At 39.8% G+C, this 16,157-nt stretch overlaps 1 protein-coding gene across 1 annotated transcript in view; it reads right to left on the minus strand.

Moving 5' to 3' along the window:
- TMPRSS15 (transmembrane serine protease 15) overlaps positions 1–16,157 on the minus strand; it is a gene marked incomplete at its 5' end in the record, with an annotated part of 640,117 nt that overhangs the window by 405,395 nt on the left and 218,565 nt on the right. Inside the window, 2 exon segments of the mRNA XM_082246136.1 lie at positions 1,598–1,741; positions 6,722–6,831. Coding sequence (XP_082102262.1) covers positions 1,598–1,741; positions 6,722–6,831 — 254 coding nt within the window.

Raw genomic sequence — 16,157 nt, forward strand, 5'->3', positions numbered from 1 at the left:
ACGCCGCCAACCTAACAGACTGAAAAAAGTTTTTTTTTTCTCCCTCCTCCTCACTGGGCTCAGGTCAGGGCAAAAAGATTGTGCACTGCACCCCCACACAATAAAATCAATGTAGATTGCTGTCTGATTAAAGAAGATTCTTCCTATTCTTTCCCTAAAAGCAATCTCCAGCCTGCCCCTACAATAATCTCCTATCTCTCCCTCAGCAGCAGCAGCAGGAACCTGTCCCTACAGTAGTTAGAGCAGAGTGACGTGCAGCGCTATGTGACTCCAGCTTATATAGAGGCTGGGTCACATGCTGCACTGGCCAATCACAGCCCTGCCATTAGTAGGCATGACTGTGATGGCTTCTAAGGGCACACTAGTTAAACGCTTGCTGATTGGCTGCCTTGCACCTGTTGAAACCGCGCCATTAAAACCACGCCAAAATAACCGAACAACGGACTGTATCCCGAACACACAGTGAAATGTTCGGGTCCGTGTCTTGGTACCGAACACCGAAAAGTCTGGTACGATCCCAAGCAATACAGTCCGGGTTCGCTCAACCCTAATAATGATCCTAAACACACCTCAAAATCCACGGGGGATCACGTCTAGAGGCGTAAACTGAAGGTTTTGACATGGCCTTCACAATCTCCTGACCTCAACATAATTGAAAATCTATGGATAGACCTTAAAAGAGCAGTGCGTGACAGACAGCCCAGAAATCTCAAAGAACTGGAAGACTTTTGTAAGGAAGAATGGGCAAAGATACCTCAAACAAGAATTGAAAGACTCTTGGCTGGCTACAAAAAGCGTTTACAAGCTGTGATACTTTCCAAAGGGGGCAGTACAAGATATTAACTCTGCAGGGTGCCCAAACTTTTGGAAATAAAATCTAACTTTTGTTGACATATTATAAAAATGTCCAATCTGTAATTTGATGCCTTTTGGAGATTTTTGCATCTTTCCTTGGCTTCTTTATGCACATTAATACAAATTTTTACCTGGGGTGCCCAAACTTCCGATCACCACTGTACAGTATGATGCATAAGAATATTCTCAAGGTTTAAACAATTCATGGGAGAATCATGAAATATACATTTGTTGACCTTTTCTTTTGAATATTTCAAGTTACCTGGTTATAATGCTGATCCTCTGGTGGTAATATGTTGAGTATGTCAAGATAAAGACTGGGTCTTCTTTGCATCCTGATATGTATACCACAAATCAAACAATAATATAGCCAGGCAAATAAATTTTTTTAGAAGATGGTCAGTAATGGCAGCCCTACACACCAGGTCAAATTGTTTAACTGCTGCAGCACTTCTATATCACATAGACTAACACATGATGATAGCAAACTGCCCAAAACATGTTGGATATAGCTTACTATGTCACCCCAACTAAGAACTAATACATTTAGATTTCCAGACTCTACAATAATTAGTGATGAGCTAATTTCATGGTTCTTCACATTCTGTCCTAAAGACACTGCAGAAAATGAGTGGAAATCTTCCAAAAATGAAGGTAAATCCCACCCCTGGCAGGTATCACTTTTAACAGATGACCCCATGTGAACATTTTTACTCTTCCGTATCAAAGAAAATATACTTACTGGATATAATGCTGTTGGAAAAAGTTGTGTAGATTGCTAAAAAGCCTGGCCGACCATCAGGAAAAGAATTAGTTTCAAATTCTACTGTTGCTTCATTAGAAAAAATCCGAATTATCCCAGGATTTGTGGAGCGATCATGAAAAGCTAAAAATAAATGCAGAGGAAAAACTCATTATGTTACTGATAAAAAAATTATATTGAGTATTCAGTGTTCAAAACGACATTGATGTTAATTTTGCACACAAAAGATAGTCATGATGGAAAAATGATTTAAAGTACTGTAATTGCTTTAACCTGTTTACCATATAGACTCTGAGAAAGTTTTCCATAAAAGCCAATTACAGTGATACAAAATGGCATTCTCTTTGAGATGTTGTATTAAAGGTCCTTTTAACTTGTTGCAGTGCACTAATTACTACACTTACACTTGTAATTTTATTGCTTTGGTTGAATAAATGATAAAGAATATCAGATTTTACATACTTTAATGTGTGATACAATTCATGACTGCATTAGAATAGTTGAATAGCTTTGATATTATTATGAAAACAAAATTTACTGGGATATCTATTATCAGCTCATATCTATAGACTTTATTCAATTTGGTATGAATTGTACATTGTTGTGCCTCATTAGGCTGTGTTGAATGAATCTAAATATGACATGATAAGTAAAATAATTGTAATGAGTGAAAAGGAGCAATGCTTAAGATACAGATGAGAAGAGGAGATGGGGCGACAGGGCAGAAGAGGAGACGGGTGAAAGCAGGAGAGGTAGGTTGGTTGAGAGGAAAGAAGATGATGGGATAAAAAAGGAGGAGGCAAAAAGGACAGGAGAGAAGATGATAGGATAGAAAGGAGGGGGTGGCAAAAAGAACAGGAGATGAGAGAAGATGATCGGATAAAAAAGAAGAGGGGGGGGGGCAAAAAGGACAGGATATGAGAGAAGATGATGGGATAGAAAGGAGGGGGAGGCAAAAAGAACAGGAGAAGAGATGAAAGATCCGGCGAGCAAAATTGAATTAGGAGACAGGAGAATAGACCCAAGAAGAGAAGGGGAAAAAGGAAGGAAAAGGGGAACAGAACAGGAGGGGGGATGAAATCCAGAGAAATGGTGGTGCATACATACAGCAGAAGATGGCCACACACTACCACTGTTCCTCACTCATCAGGTACATCTTATTTTCTACCAGCTAGACAGTGGCACGCCCACAGCCTAAAATCTCTCTTATTTACTGATTTGACCAGTGTCGGCTGGTGCTCCATGGGCCAGGGGGGTGGCAGATGGACCGCATCATACTCCCCCGGACCACACCAGGCCGCACAACATACCCCCCCAGGGCCACAGCAGGACATAGGACCCCCCCCTCCCCTCCCCCCCCGTCTCACTCATCCGGTGGTGATGGCTACTCCTTTTGGCAAACCAAGAAACTGGTATCAAGACCCGCTTCCTGATTGGCCAGGAGGAGGATCCGTGTGACAATAGCGAATATTCATTCGCTATTGTCACACAACTGGGTGGGCTCGGGGCGCAGTTTTTTTTCTTTAGCCTATTAGAGCCTCTGGCTCTAATCACATGGTTAAAAAAAAAATCCCCATTGAACTCCATGCATCCCGCATGTAGATTAGGGGGCCAGACGCATGGATGGGGGGGGCGGTGCCCCTGCGCCCCCAATGCACCAGCCGCCACTGGATTTGACACTCTAGCTCCAGCCGGCTGTGATCCTAGCAAGTGGTGTATATAATGGGGTTGATTTACTAAAGGCAAATCCACTGTGCACTAGAAGTGCACTGCAAATAGATCTGCACTGCACTGTAGATCTGAGGGGAACGTGCAAGGAAAATAAAAACAGCATTTTTGTTTGCACATGATTGGATGATAGAAATCAGCAGAGCTTCCCCTCATTTCAGATCTTTCCCCTAGTAAATCAACCCCAATATTCATATATCAGCTGTGCACGCCTCCTTTAAATATATGGCAGTCTCAGAAGACAGTCAAACCCTCTTCACAGATCTTCTCCCAGGCCACTGAGAATCCCCAGAAAACCCCCTGTTATTAGTGATGAGCTGAACACCCCCCTGTTTGGTTCGCACCAGAACATCTCAAACAGGGGAAATGTTCTAGTGAACATGCGAACTCCATTAAAGTCTATGGGACACGAACATGAAAAATCAAAAGTCCTCATTTTAAAGGCTTAAATGCAAGTTATTGGCCCAAAAAAGTGTATGGGGACCGGGGTACTGCCCTGGGGGACATGATTAAATGCAAAAAAAAAAAAAGAAATGTAAAACAATAGTTTTTATGGGAGCAGTGATTTTAATAATGCTTAAAGTGAAACAATAAAAATGAAAAATTCCTTTCAATATCGTGCCTGGGGGGCCCCCTTAATGTGCCTGTAAAGTAGCGCATTTGTGCAATGTTTGTAGCCTGCTGCAGCAATACTGACATTTCTAAAGGAAAAAATGTCATCTAAACTTGCTCACAGCTGTAATGTATTGTCGGCTCCCGGCAATACAGGTAAAAATTTTTTTTTTAAAAATGGCGTGGAGTTCCCCCAAGTACATATAAAACTCCTCGGGTCTGGTATGGATTTTAATGGGAACCCCACACCAAAAAAAAAAAGGTGTGGATGGTAGAATACCAGGCTTACAATGAGATGGCTGTGGGGTTCGAATCCCCCGGCCAGCAGGTGATTCATTGAAATCAGAGGTCAGAGTCTATGATAATGCAGGAACTCGAAGTTCCTGTGAAGAAGCTCATTTATTCGTCATTTGATGAACGAGCGAACAGCCAATGTTCGAGTCGAACTCAAAGCTCATCCCTACCTGTTATCATAAATTAAGGACATTGGGGTACTTGCGAAGGATTCTACTGCCACCACATTGGAACTCTAGTGAGAAAAAAATGAAAGGGGCCACTATATGGCCCCACTGGAAGGAAGAGTTTTTAGGGCAACAACTGTCCTTTGGGTTACAAACAGCACTTAGAATCTGTACTGAATGATCAAGCCCTTCTTTTTACTAACTTGAAGACTTCAGACATCTGGTCTGACACAGCAACCTGAATCCATAGAAGGCCCACAGGGATCCCTGATTGCCATATTTCGGAAGTTAGCTCCTGAACTCAAATCTGGAGGTACTTGGACAGACAAGTCATTATCAACAGAATGCTTTCAAAACAACAAAGTCCTTGTTTATTCTTCAACAATAGCGAAGGGAGGGGTGGAGCTTGGCTAGTACAGAGAGTAATTAGACACTCCAAGATGGGAAGAGGCGTATAATGTGCTAGAAAAGAGTGGGCTCATGTACTAAAGAAAGGACTCTTCTTTAAAGTGGAAGTTTAGTAAAGTCAAACTAATGCTAAACCTTCTCTATGCTGCATTCTAATCCTGATCTATTTAGTGCTGTAAAGAAAAAATCACTATACTTACCTGTTCTGCAGCCAGTCTGGTATGTTCTCAATCGACAGCTGCAGTGTGCAGGAGAGAACCGACATGGACTGTGAAATGCCTGGGAAGTGATGTCACCTATAGACTTACTATGGGCTTCTGTTGTCATAATCCCACACACTGAAGCTACCGCTGACAGCTAAGCATGGGATTGGGCAGGAGCCGCTGCAGAACATGTAAGCATGGCAATTTTTTTCTTTATGGGGCTAGATAGATGGTGCTTAGAATGTGGCAGACAGTAGGTATAGAGTTAGTTAGGTTTTGACTAAACTTTCACTACAGTGATTTTTTAAGTCTCGTCTTTTTTTTTGTTTTTATATAACAAACATATTATACTTACCTGATCTGTGCATTGGTTTTCCAAAGAGCAGCCCAGATCCTCCTCTTCTCGAGACCCTCTTCGCTGCTCCTGGCCCCTCCCTTCTGTCGAGTGCCCCAACAACAAGCAGCTATGGGTGCACCTGAGCCGAGCCGCAGCTCCGTGCATCCATTCAGACACAGAGCTGCAGTTTGGCCCCACTCCCTCTTTCTCCTGATTGGCTAACTGACTTTGATTGACAGGAGCAGGAGCCAATGGCACAGCTGCTGTGTCTCAGCCAATCAGGAGGGAGAGTCTCGGACGCCCGAGGGACTCGTGGACATCGCTGGATAGAGATAGGGCTCAGGTAACAATTAGGGGGTGACGGGGTAGCTTCTACACACAGAAGGCTTTTTATCTTAGTGCATAGAATGCATGAAAAAACTTTTGCCTTTACAACTCAAGTTTTTTAAGCAAGTTTAGGGGCACAGTGCAAGTTAATACCAGATGATTTTTAGAAAGGAATCACTGCAATTAAGCATTTTAAATAGTTTTTTTTTTTTGTGCTTTTAGCTGCAATTTGTTAAGATAGTGACAGGGTCTCTTTAAAAAAAAAAAAAAAAGAAAAATGGAATACCTCTTCTCTTATTAATTGTCTGTGTGTGTAACATTATGGGCATTTAACTGATCAAATAATTCTTCTGGAAAAAAAAACTGCCAATTTAATGATTCAAATGTATCTCATTCTGTTGTCCCAAGCTAAATATCAGCAATGGGAATTGAATGTCAAGATCCTTAAGATTTGTGTGTGCATTTTGGGATATGTGCAGATGATACTGAATTTACATGGCTGCAACATTTACAATTTCAGATGACAAACTGTAGCAGAGCTGCTTCTTCTTATTATTATGATCTTTTACAATGATGTTGCTGCTGCTGCAAAACACTGTGTTAACACAATATACATAAGGAGCAAGCACAGGAATTGTCATGCCTACAATCTCTCAGTAGGATTAGGAGTTCTTTTACTCAGGAAACAATATGCGTCAGCAGTTCCACAATACAAAAGCATACTTATTAATAATTTCCTGCATCTTCCTATACTTTGGGGTTAGCAAAGGTATAAACTCAGCCAACTTTATCATAACAGTGTTTTGTGTCAGAATTGTTCACCATAGCCATGTATCTGCGTCTTGCCTGGCTCATAGAATGATGTTAAACAACTTTAGATAAAAGACATACTGTAAGACCAAGGTGAAGTCTTCCATTCATGTAGCAGATGTTTCTATAAGAAACTATCACAGTAAATCTTTCTATTCAAATGTGTAGCTCATGCCTTACATTTTGCTTAAAAATATACCTGAACTTTGAAGCTTACCTCTCAGAGTTTTGTTTGGTCCAATGCCTTCATAAAATGATAGCATATCTACGATGTTTTCAATATCAAAAGTCAAAAATTTTAATTTGATGTTCAAACCGTTCTTAACACTGTAAAAGAAAGCAACTAGTATGAAAATAAAAAAATAAATAAAATAAAAAAACATTCAAGACCTTAAAGTGAATGTATAGATTTTTTCATTTTAATGCTTTTAAGATTTTTTTTCTTTCTATGCAAGGTTCATCGTTATATAAATGCATGGAACAGTCATAATATGCTATTTACAGTACATACACGTTCTGCTTCCTGCTTTGCCAAACTACACAATGTGTGCTTAAAGTGGTTCTAAAGGCTGAAGGTTTTTACCTTCATGCAGTCAGTGATTAAAGTTAAAATTTATTTTGTGTGCAGCTTCCTCAAATCCACCCCCCCCCCCCCCTACACCTAATACTTATGCCTGGTACACTCTATGAGTTTATTGGATGAACGATCATTCGTTTTTTTTTTTTTTTTTCCATGCTAGTCTTCATATCAAAAATGATGAGGAAGAAATTACTAAAGTTACGAAAATGCTCGTATGGCAGAATAAGAATCCAGAAGTGATGTATTGTATTGCATTTGTATTGTATTCTGTGCAATACAAAAACTGTACTAATTAAATGAAAATCGTACAATCTGGTATCATACGAGAAAAAGTTTTGTGCTTGTCCCATCAGATAATTTCACATGAATTGTCATGATCAGTTTTTGACAGCTGTATATTAACAATCAGATTATCGTACGATCGCTTCAAAAGTGGTATATTTCCTACAATTTTTTGATTGTGTGTATGAACTCCCTCTCGATCCAGTGGAACTCAGCTCAAAAAGTGAAGATTTGTGATGTGATTGGGAAAGCTTAGAAATGTAATTTGTGCTTAAGTAGTACCCTAAAAAAAATGTTTTTTTTTTTTTTTTTCACAGCAGTGCACTTACTGGTATGTGAGGATCCCTAGGCATTCTTGTACATACAGACTTATAGTTGTATATCTGCAGTGTAAGATCTAAGACACTGCTATTTCGGACTGTTTGTCTCTGGAGATTTGGAGTAGGATTTGGTGCTGTCATTACTGTTCTGCTCTGCTCACTGTTCTTCCTTGCTGGAGGTGCTATCATAAAAAAAAAGCAGAGGCCCACCTCCCTCAAGGTGGCATTCTCCACACAAAGGGATGATGAGTCATTAATGGGGAAAAGATTAGCTGTATGGAGACTGCAAGAAATTTAAATTACTTTTTTTTCCCTCTCTCCACTTTTTTTGGGCACAGCTTTAAGAATTTAGTTCCTTTTCAACGGCTGCTTCTGACAGTGCATGTCTATGAGTCAGCTGACACATTGTATAAAGTGCACTCCCCATCAGACTTATATCTTAACAGGTGTTAAGCAAAGGCTGGAGATTCCTCCACCCCAACTTTGAGACATGTGTACCCCCCAAGAGCCAGGAGTAACGTCAGAGATGTATAGTAACTAAGTAGAACTACTTCACTACTGTACTTAAGTACCGAAAGGCGGTATCTGTACTTTCCTAGAGTAGAATTTTTTTCTCCTACTTCCACTTTTACTTCACTACATTTTTTCAATGATTTCAATACTTCTACTCCAATATTTTTTTTTCGTGCTGCATAGTTACTCGTTACAATTATAAAAATTATCACTGCCAGAACAGTAGATGGCAGGTTTCATGAAGCTCAAAACATGTGTATTATCAGTGCATACGAAAATAAATGCTACTGTATGTATAAATAAAAGCTGCTTTTGAAATAATAAAAAACAATATGATGTTCAAACTTTTGACTTCTTTCTTTAATAACTACATAACACAGTTCTTGTACTTTTACTTTCAGTACTTGAGTAGCAATTTTTATTTCAAAACTACTGGTACTTTTACTTTCAGTACTTGAGTAGCAAAATTTTTAAAAAAACTACTTGCAATACTTAAGTACAAAAAATGTTGAAAAATGTTGAATCACTTTTTGATCAAGCACTTCCACTTCTACTCAAGTCACTTTTTGATTGAGCTCTTGTACTTTTACTCAAGTATGGGTTTGGAGTACTTTATACAACTCTGAGTAACGTCCATACACTCTGTGCCAATCTGAGGTCTCTGCAGGGCAAATGTACATTACTGTTATGTGGTTTCTCCTGCAGAGCCATGAACAACCTGATTCATGGTAATGCGTGGGGTAGGCAGAGGGTTTTATCTAAAGTAACCTCAGACTGGCTGTATGCAGGACATTGCTCACATTTCTCTGCTACAATTTTACAACATTTTCTAAAAAGAAGTTTGCTTAGTACAATAAGGGGTTTTAGAATATAGTCAATACTCCACAGACAGTTTCCTGGCTTTATAGACTTTCTGGAGGGCCCTTCAGTATACTTCCTTATTTATTGGACAATACAGCATCTCTTTGGGGTATTAGCCCTCCCTTTTGGAGGTTGGACTCCTCTGGGTCTATACCGACTAAAAGGAAGCCAATGTATTCGTTTAGGATTTGCTTCCTCAGAGATTGGATACTGTGGACAACCAGTCTTCTCTCTAATGTCTTTTAAAAAACTTCCCAAGATGTTCTTTAAAAAGGATTTTCCAAGGTAATATTCCTGGAAGTTTTCTCAAAAAAGTAGTTTGTCATCAGAGCAGATCCTAGCTGTTTTTCCCTTCCTATCTTGCAAAATACCTTGTTGATTCTGCCAGTTCCTGTGTCCCCCTGTCTGTGCTGACCATGGCAATCATGGCTGCTTTTCCATGATTACCGTTGTCAGTTTTCATTCCTCCATCATCTGCTGCTCTGCTCTTACAGGCTCTCCCATTCCCTCCCTGTCAGCATGAGAGTGGATCTCCTCCTGTGCTGATGTCAGATCGGGTCGGCCAGCACAGGGGGATCACGTGACCGCCCAGCTGTGGTGTGGAAAAAGGTATTTTCCTTTTCATTTAAAAAAAAACAAATACACTGTTGTTAATGGCAGAATATCCAGAGGGGATACATGTAAAGTCACCGAGTGACTTTACAATCACTTTAAGGAAAGGCGATCTGACAAGGCTGTCACTTGAGAGAGACGGTGGGTTTAATGTACTAAAACTGAAGAGTGCAAAATCTGCTGCAGCTTTGCATAGAAACCAATCAGCTCCCGTGTTTTTTTTTTTTTTGTCAAAGCTTATTTGAACAAACTGAATTTACAAGCTGATTGGCTACCATGCACAGTTGAACCAGATTCTGCTCTATCCAGTTTTAGTAAATCAATCACAGTGTTTGAGCAGGCAGGAGCCTGCACAGCCCAAGTTGATCAGTTCACTAACCACAAAACTGAAGCTGGCCATAGATGGATCGAAATTCGCCAAGTTCAGCAGGGGCTGACAGGAAATCGATCCATCTATGGCCATTCCCACTCAACAGAAGTTGTTCAAAAGAATGACTTTTGTGTAATGGGAATTTTAGAAAACTTTTGTCGATCAATAGGCTGCAGCCTATAAGCTGCAGCACTGATCAGTGTTTTCTGACAGTGGAGGGGTCCCTGTTGTCAGAATAGAATATGCTACTTGTGTGGATGAAGTACTCCGTATGTCTTTTTTGTTAATCAGCCCACGTACTGTTCAAAAGAAAAAATCTAGCCTGAGATGCGTTAAGATACAGTGTTTGAATAGGTGGGAACCAATGCAGTCTAAGTTGAGCAGTTTACAAGCCAAAAGGCTGAGACGAATTGAGAGATGGTAACTTAAGAGGCAGTGGCCTGTACAGCCAGTTTGTTAGCCATGAGGCTGAGTAAGACACAGACTCAGGGACTATGCAGTCCAGATAGCCAGGAGGCTGAACAATTTCTGTTGTATCAGTGTGACTCTGAAAATCCCTGTGTATGCAACCTCTTTATGTAAAAGTGGTATAGATTTGGAAACTGCGCTGTACCTCTCATATATAACAACCAAATGTTAAAAAACCCGGCTGGATATTAAAATTGTGCACAATGTAGTAATTGCTTAAAACATTATGATACTTTGCCAATAACAATAAATGTAAAAGTTGCCTAAAACATTATCACAATGTATTAATATCCACTAGCGATGGAGGATAAGAAACAATTAAAATTCCAATAAAATTCAATAAATTATCAATATTATTAAAAATCTTCTAAGAAAGGGGAAAAAGTGCAATAGTGCAGAAAGAGTCTCTGTATATAGGTGACTGTATTGTACTCCCTCGCTGTTCACCACTGGTGCTCGAATGGTAAGAAGACTCACTTACCAGATGGAGTGGATTCCTGATGGCATACGCCAACAAGGAATCAAAACAGGCTTGATTATAGTGCCTCTTGGCTCCTACTTTCAGCTAGGGTCTCCAGGACGTGGATTGCTCTCACAAATGGGTAGTAGACACAAGACTACCCATTTGTGAGAGCAATCCACGTCCTGGGGACCCTAGCTGAAAGTAGGAGCCGGGAGGCACTATAATCAAGCCTGTTTTGATTCCTTGTTGGCGTATGCCATCAGGAATCCACTCCATCTGGTAAGTGAGTCTTCTTACCATTCGAGCACCAGTGGTGAACAGCGAGGGAGTACAATACAGTCACCTATATACAGAGACTCTTTCTGCACTATTGCACTTTTTCCCCTTTCTTAGAAGATTTTTAATAATATTGATAATTTATTGAATTTTATTGGAATTTTAATTGTTTCTTATCATCCATCGCTAGTGGATATTAATACATTGTGATAATGTTTTAGGCAACTTTTACATTTATTGTTATTGGCAAAGTATCATAATGTTTTAAGCAATTACTACATTGTGCACAATTTTAATATCCAGCCGGGTTTTTTAACATTTGGTTGTTATATATGAGAGGTACAGCGCAGTTTCCAAATCTATACCACTTTTACCATAACTACCTATAGTTATTTAAACGTGCAGCTTACCACAAAACATACACACCAGAGGCGCATATTTATTTTCTTTTCATATCTTTATGTAAAAGGCCTTTTTTGTAAATTAAAATGGGTGTGAAAAGTCTTTTAACACAAGCTGTTAAGTGGAACTATGTCCTAAAGGACATAGTTCACCTTTACCACAAAACTGCCTATGCAGATAAGGGGAGTCTGTAGATAAAAACAAATGTGCAGCTCTGACTACAGATGAATAAAGCACTTGCCATAGATGGAGGCCGTTTACATACCGTATGAAGCCTGACTGGAATACTCCCAGAACAATGCTAAGTATTCACAGTATATTACTAGGTGAGGCCAAGTAGTCACTGCTCGCCTCCACCATCACAGGAGTGAGCTCATAAATGCTGATCTCAGAGCTACTGCATCAGGGGAGAGAAAGAGCATGTGAGCGGGTTTGAATCAGAGAAAGAGCTCACTCCTGTGATGGTGGTGGTGAGCAGTGATGACTAGGCCTCATTTAGCAACATCCTGGGAGCTAGGCAACATCCTGGGAGTAATTAGCAACGTCCTGGGCTTCATAAGGTATGTAAATGGTCTATACATATAAGCAGGGTATTTTCATCTTTAGTTAGAGCTGCACAGTTTGTTTTAATCTACAGACATCCCTTACCTGCAGAGGCTGTTTTTTTTGTAAAGGTGAACTATCCTTTAAAGCTCTACATTTAATGCTAAATCCTTGAAACTGTTACATCAGACTCCTGAACCCAGAGATTAATTCCAGGAATACTCCAGTTGATATTTATCTGCCTGCAGTTTTTCCTGGTCTGTGTTTCTCCCTTTTCTGCTGTGTCCCTGTGCTGCCAATCCACAAGTTTTCTTTCCTCACTTCTATCATATGGTACTGCTGTAATATTAAAGTGATTCTAAGGTCTCCATTTTTTAAAAAAACAAACATGTTATACTTACATCCTCTGTGCAGGTGGTTTTGCACAGGGCAGCCTGGATCCTCCTTTTCTCAGTTCCTGCTTTGCTGCTTCTAGCCCCTCCCTCCTGTTGAGTGTCCCTACAGCAAGCAGCTTACTATGGGCGAGCCGAGCTGAAGCTCTGTGTGTTTATTCAGACATGGAGCTGTGGTTTGGCCCCGCCCTCTCTCTCCTGATTGGCTAACTGACTTTCATTGACAACCGTGGATGCCAATGGTGCCATGGCTGTGTCTCAGCCATTCAAGAGAGAGATTCCCGGACGGCCGAGGGACTTGTAGACATCGCTGGACAGGGATGGGGCTCAGGTAAGTATTGGGGCTGCTGGAGAGAGTGCTACACCCATAAGTTTTTTTATCTTAATGCATAGACTGCATTAAGATAAAAAACATTCTGACTTTATAACTCCTTTAAGTTGCTTCCATAATGTTTCCTCTTTGTAAAACCAGGCATCATGCCACAGACACGTGGAGGATAACTTTCCTCAGCCAATACTCAAAACTCTTTTTTCAAGTTTCTTTAAAACATGCCTTCTATTTTTAGTTCTTGCTAGCAGAGATTATTCTAACACTTTTTTGAAACTACAAATAATTAGATAATATCGGCTCAAGGAATGCAAACGCCTGAATAAATCCATGCTTCTAGGTTAAAACCCTATTTTTTCTCCACATTCAAGTTCTAAATGTTGCTCTTCTGGCCTATTGGATTGAATCTTCTGCCATGTTTACTTTATCTCAAGTGTTAATCAGTTGACCAAACCTGCAAGAAGTCACCTCCCTTTCTAGGTTCTCAGTTCTTTGGAGTTTGCTTTTTGGCCTGTATCAACAAGCTTTGGGCTTGTGTTGAAGGGTAAATGCAGCTTGTATTTTACATCAGTTTAAGAGACATTGTCATCATTTTTTCAGGTTTCAAATATAAATTAAATGTGTAAAGTTAGCACTGGTGTTGCTTGTGCATAGCAATCCATTATGCCTTTTGTCAGTAACAACAATGTTGTTTTCTTCAACATTCAACACTTTCATAAAGTCCTCACTGCTCCCTTCCTCCCACCCCCCACTTGACCCACTAGGGTGTCTGGCTGATGCCTGTAAAGCCTCCACCATTTTGTAACAGAAGGGAGGGACAGAATTTTGCTGCCTTTGTCAAGCATTGGAACTCACTGCTGTTACTGATAATGTGCAGGCTCTCTCCCACCTAAAACCTCAGTGGTGAAAGTCTTACAGGTTGGTGATATTGGTGGTGTCAGGTACAGTACATGCTTATAATAGCAAGACTGTTTACACTCCTAAAAGTTACAGAGGATGAAGAAAACTTCAGGCCTATTACTGAAAACCTCCTGGCTGGCTTCCATGCACCTCTTTTAATCCTTTTCAACTTTCGTTTTTTCTGATACAGGGATGGAGACGCTGGGCATTACTTGCTGGTGTCTCACTTTAAGTCCCACATAGCCTACATTGTTTATGTAACCAGGGATGGAGGCGCCTTGCCTACAGGCTGGTGCTTCATTTAAAGTCCCACCGTGCGATTTTCATGCGTATTTTGGTGGATGCTGTCTGATTTGACCCCAGTTTTTTTCATATACAGGGATGGAGACCAATAGTATGACCTGCTTGTCTCATGTAAAGTCCCAAATATTTTATGAAATTAGGGATGGAGGCACTGTGCTTTACAGGCCAATGCCTCAAATAAAGTCCCAAACCAATCTGTGTTTTACACTGCATCCGCCAGGGGTTGGAGGTGTATGCTTCTCAGCTGGTCCTTTTCAGTTTGTACCATAGCTATAACATCGCTATTAAAGTTTTGAGATACTAGACCAGTCATGGATGGTGGTGGGTTGGGGGTGGGTTGGGGGTGGGTTGGGGGAGGTTTGGGCTGCTCCCTCCCACCTGCCTCCTATCCATCCATTTAGCAGCCATGTGCTTCCATTGTGGAGACACTCAAATCAGAAAGTGTTAGGCCTGCAGATAAAACAGGGTGCCGTGTAGTGGCCCTGCAGCTTACACATGCGTTTGCAAATGCATGTCAACTAAACCCCTGTTGTTTATTTATATCATGAGACAGGTCTACTTGGTTGGTGGCAGACTGGAGGGTGAGTACATCAGACTGGGGGCTGGCTGGCTTCCATGCGCCTCTTTTAATCCTTTTCAACTTTTGTTTTTTAGAAGATAAAACCTTAACTAGGCTTTAGGAATGCATTTATGGACAATGACAAAGATGGTGTTTTATTATATACTCCTTAGTGTTTTATATAGCTTGTGTTTCCTTACCATTTTACTGACCTATATACAGTAATAACATATTCACAAAATAAGCACCCTGTACTGAGCATAAGAAAGGAAAACAGTATCCCTGAAAGCAGGAATATAGCCCTTCCACTGGCATGTGCAGTACATTGCTCCAAATAGTCCATAAAGCATTGGCTTAAAAGGTTGTCAAGTAAATAGCCTTTCCAACAGAACTGAATGGTGTGATTTTTTACATTACCTATTTTTACATGACCTATTACATTTATATTTTTATAAATGTCTTTCTTTGAGGCTTAAATTGGTTTATATGCTTGCTATACCATTTATTTAACTGTAGTTCAGATGGCTAAAATATGAAATATAAAGGTTTGTTTTATTAGTAAAGGAAATATAATGCCAAATGTTAGAACAGATTAATCTAAGGGACTATTTCTTCCGAGACGAAACTCCTGTAAATCGATTTCATGCATTGTAATTATGTGGGCTGACTCATTAAGCCATGAGATATGTTACATACTTTGATGAATAAGTTCTATAGAAGGTACACTGCATGACACTGGATCTATTCTCACTTGAAAGAATATTCACTGTAGGATGAATGTGGCATTTTGTGTTCTACAAGATTTTCACGTGAGCCTGTCTTACCCTCAGAACTGTTCAGTGTCTGGTTTATAGCTTCAGTAATTCATCAAGAGTTAAAGGGATACTTTGAGCTGAATGGTAAATAGTGAGATTCAGATAAGGTATATCTATAGCCAAGCTTTGTATATATCCCTATATAAGTAACTATAATACATACATGTTTGTATATATATATATATATATATATATATATATATTTTTTTTTTTTTTTTTAATATCTGAACAATGTATCAGCTGCTGGACCAAAATGAACGCAATAGAAACTTGAAAATAAATACAGCATTAAAGATACATAACATAATAATAATCAGCTTGCACTGAGGAATAATTCATTGCATAACATAAAGAATAAAATGCCCTGTACCACTTTTAGGGAAAATTATATTTGGTTACTAAGGTAATAGTGAAAAACTGGTTGCTTTAGGCGACACATGGAGAACTCAGTGAGAAAAAAGAAAACATTGACTGTTTGCTCTGAACAGCAGAGTAAGAAAATAAAGAAAAAATTGAGAACAGAGTCTTCTCAAACACATTTCCATACACAAGGCACAGTGTGAATTCATACATGTGATGTTTTGAGAAAACCTAGATACATTTATATGTGTAGTGCTAATCTTTAATACCTGAATAATACACCAGCTGTTGTGCTAATAAGATCAC

Source organism: Pelophylax lessonae (genome assembly GCF_965119305.1).
Source record: "Pelophylax lessonae genome assembly, chromosome: 2".
Classification (NCBI taxonomy): Eukaryota; Metazoa; Chordata; class Amphibia; order Anura; family Ranidae; genus Pelophylax; species Pelophylax lessonae.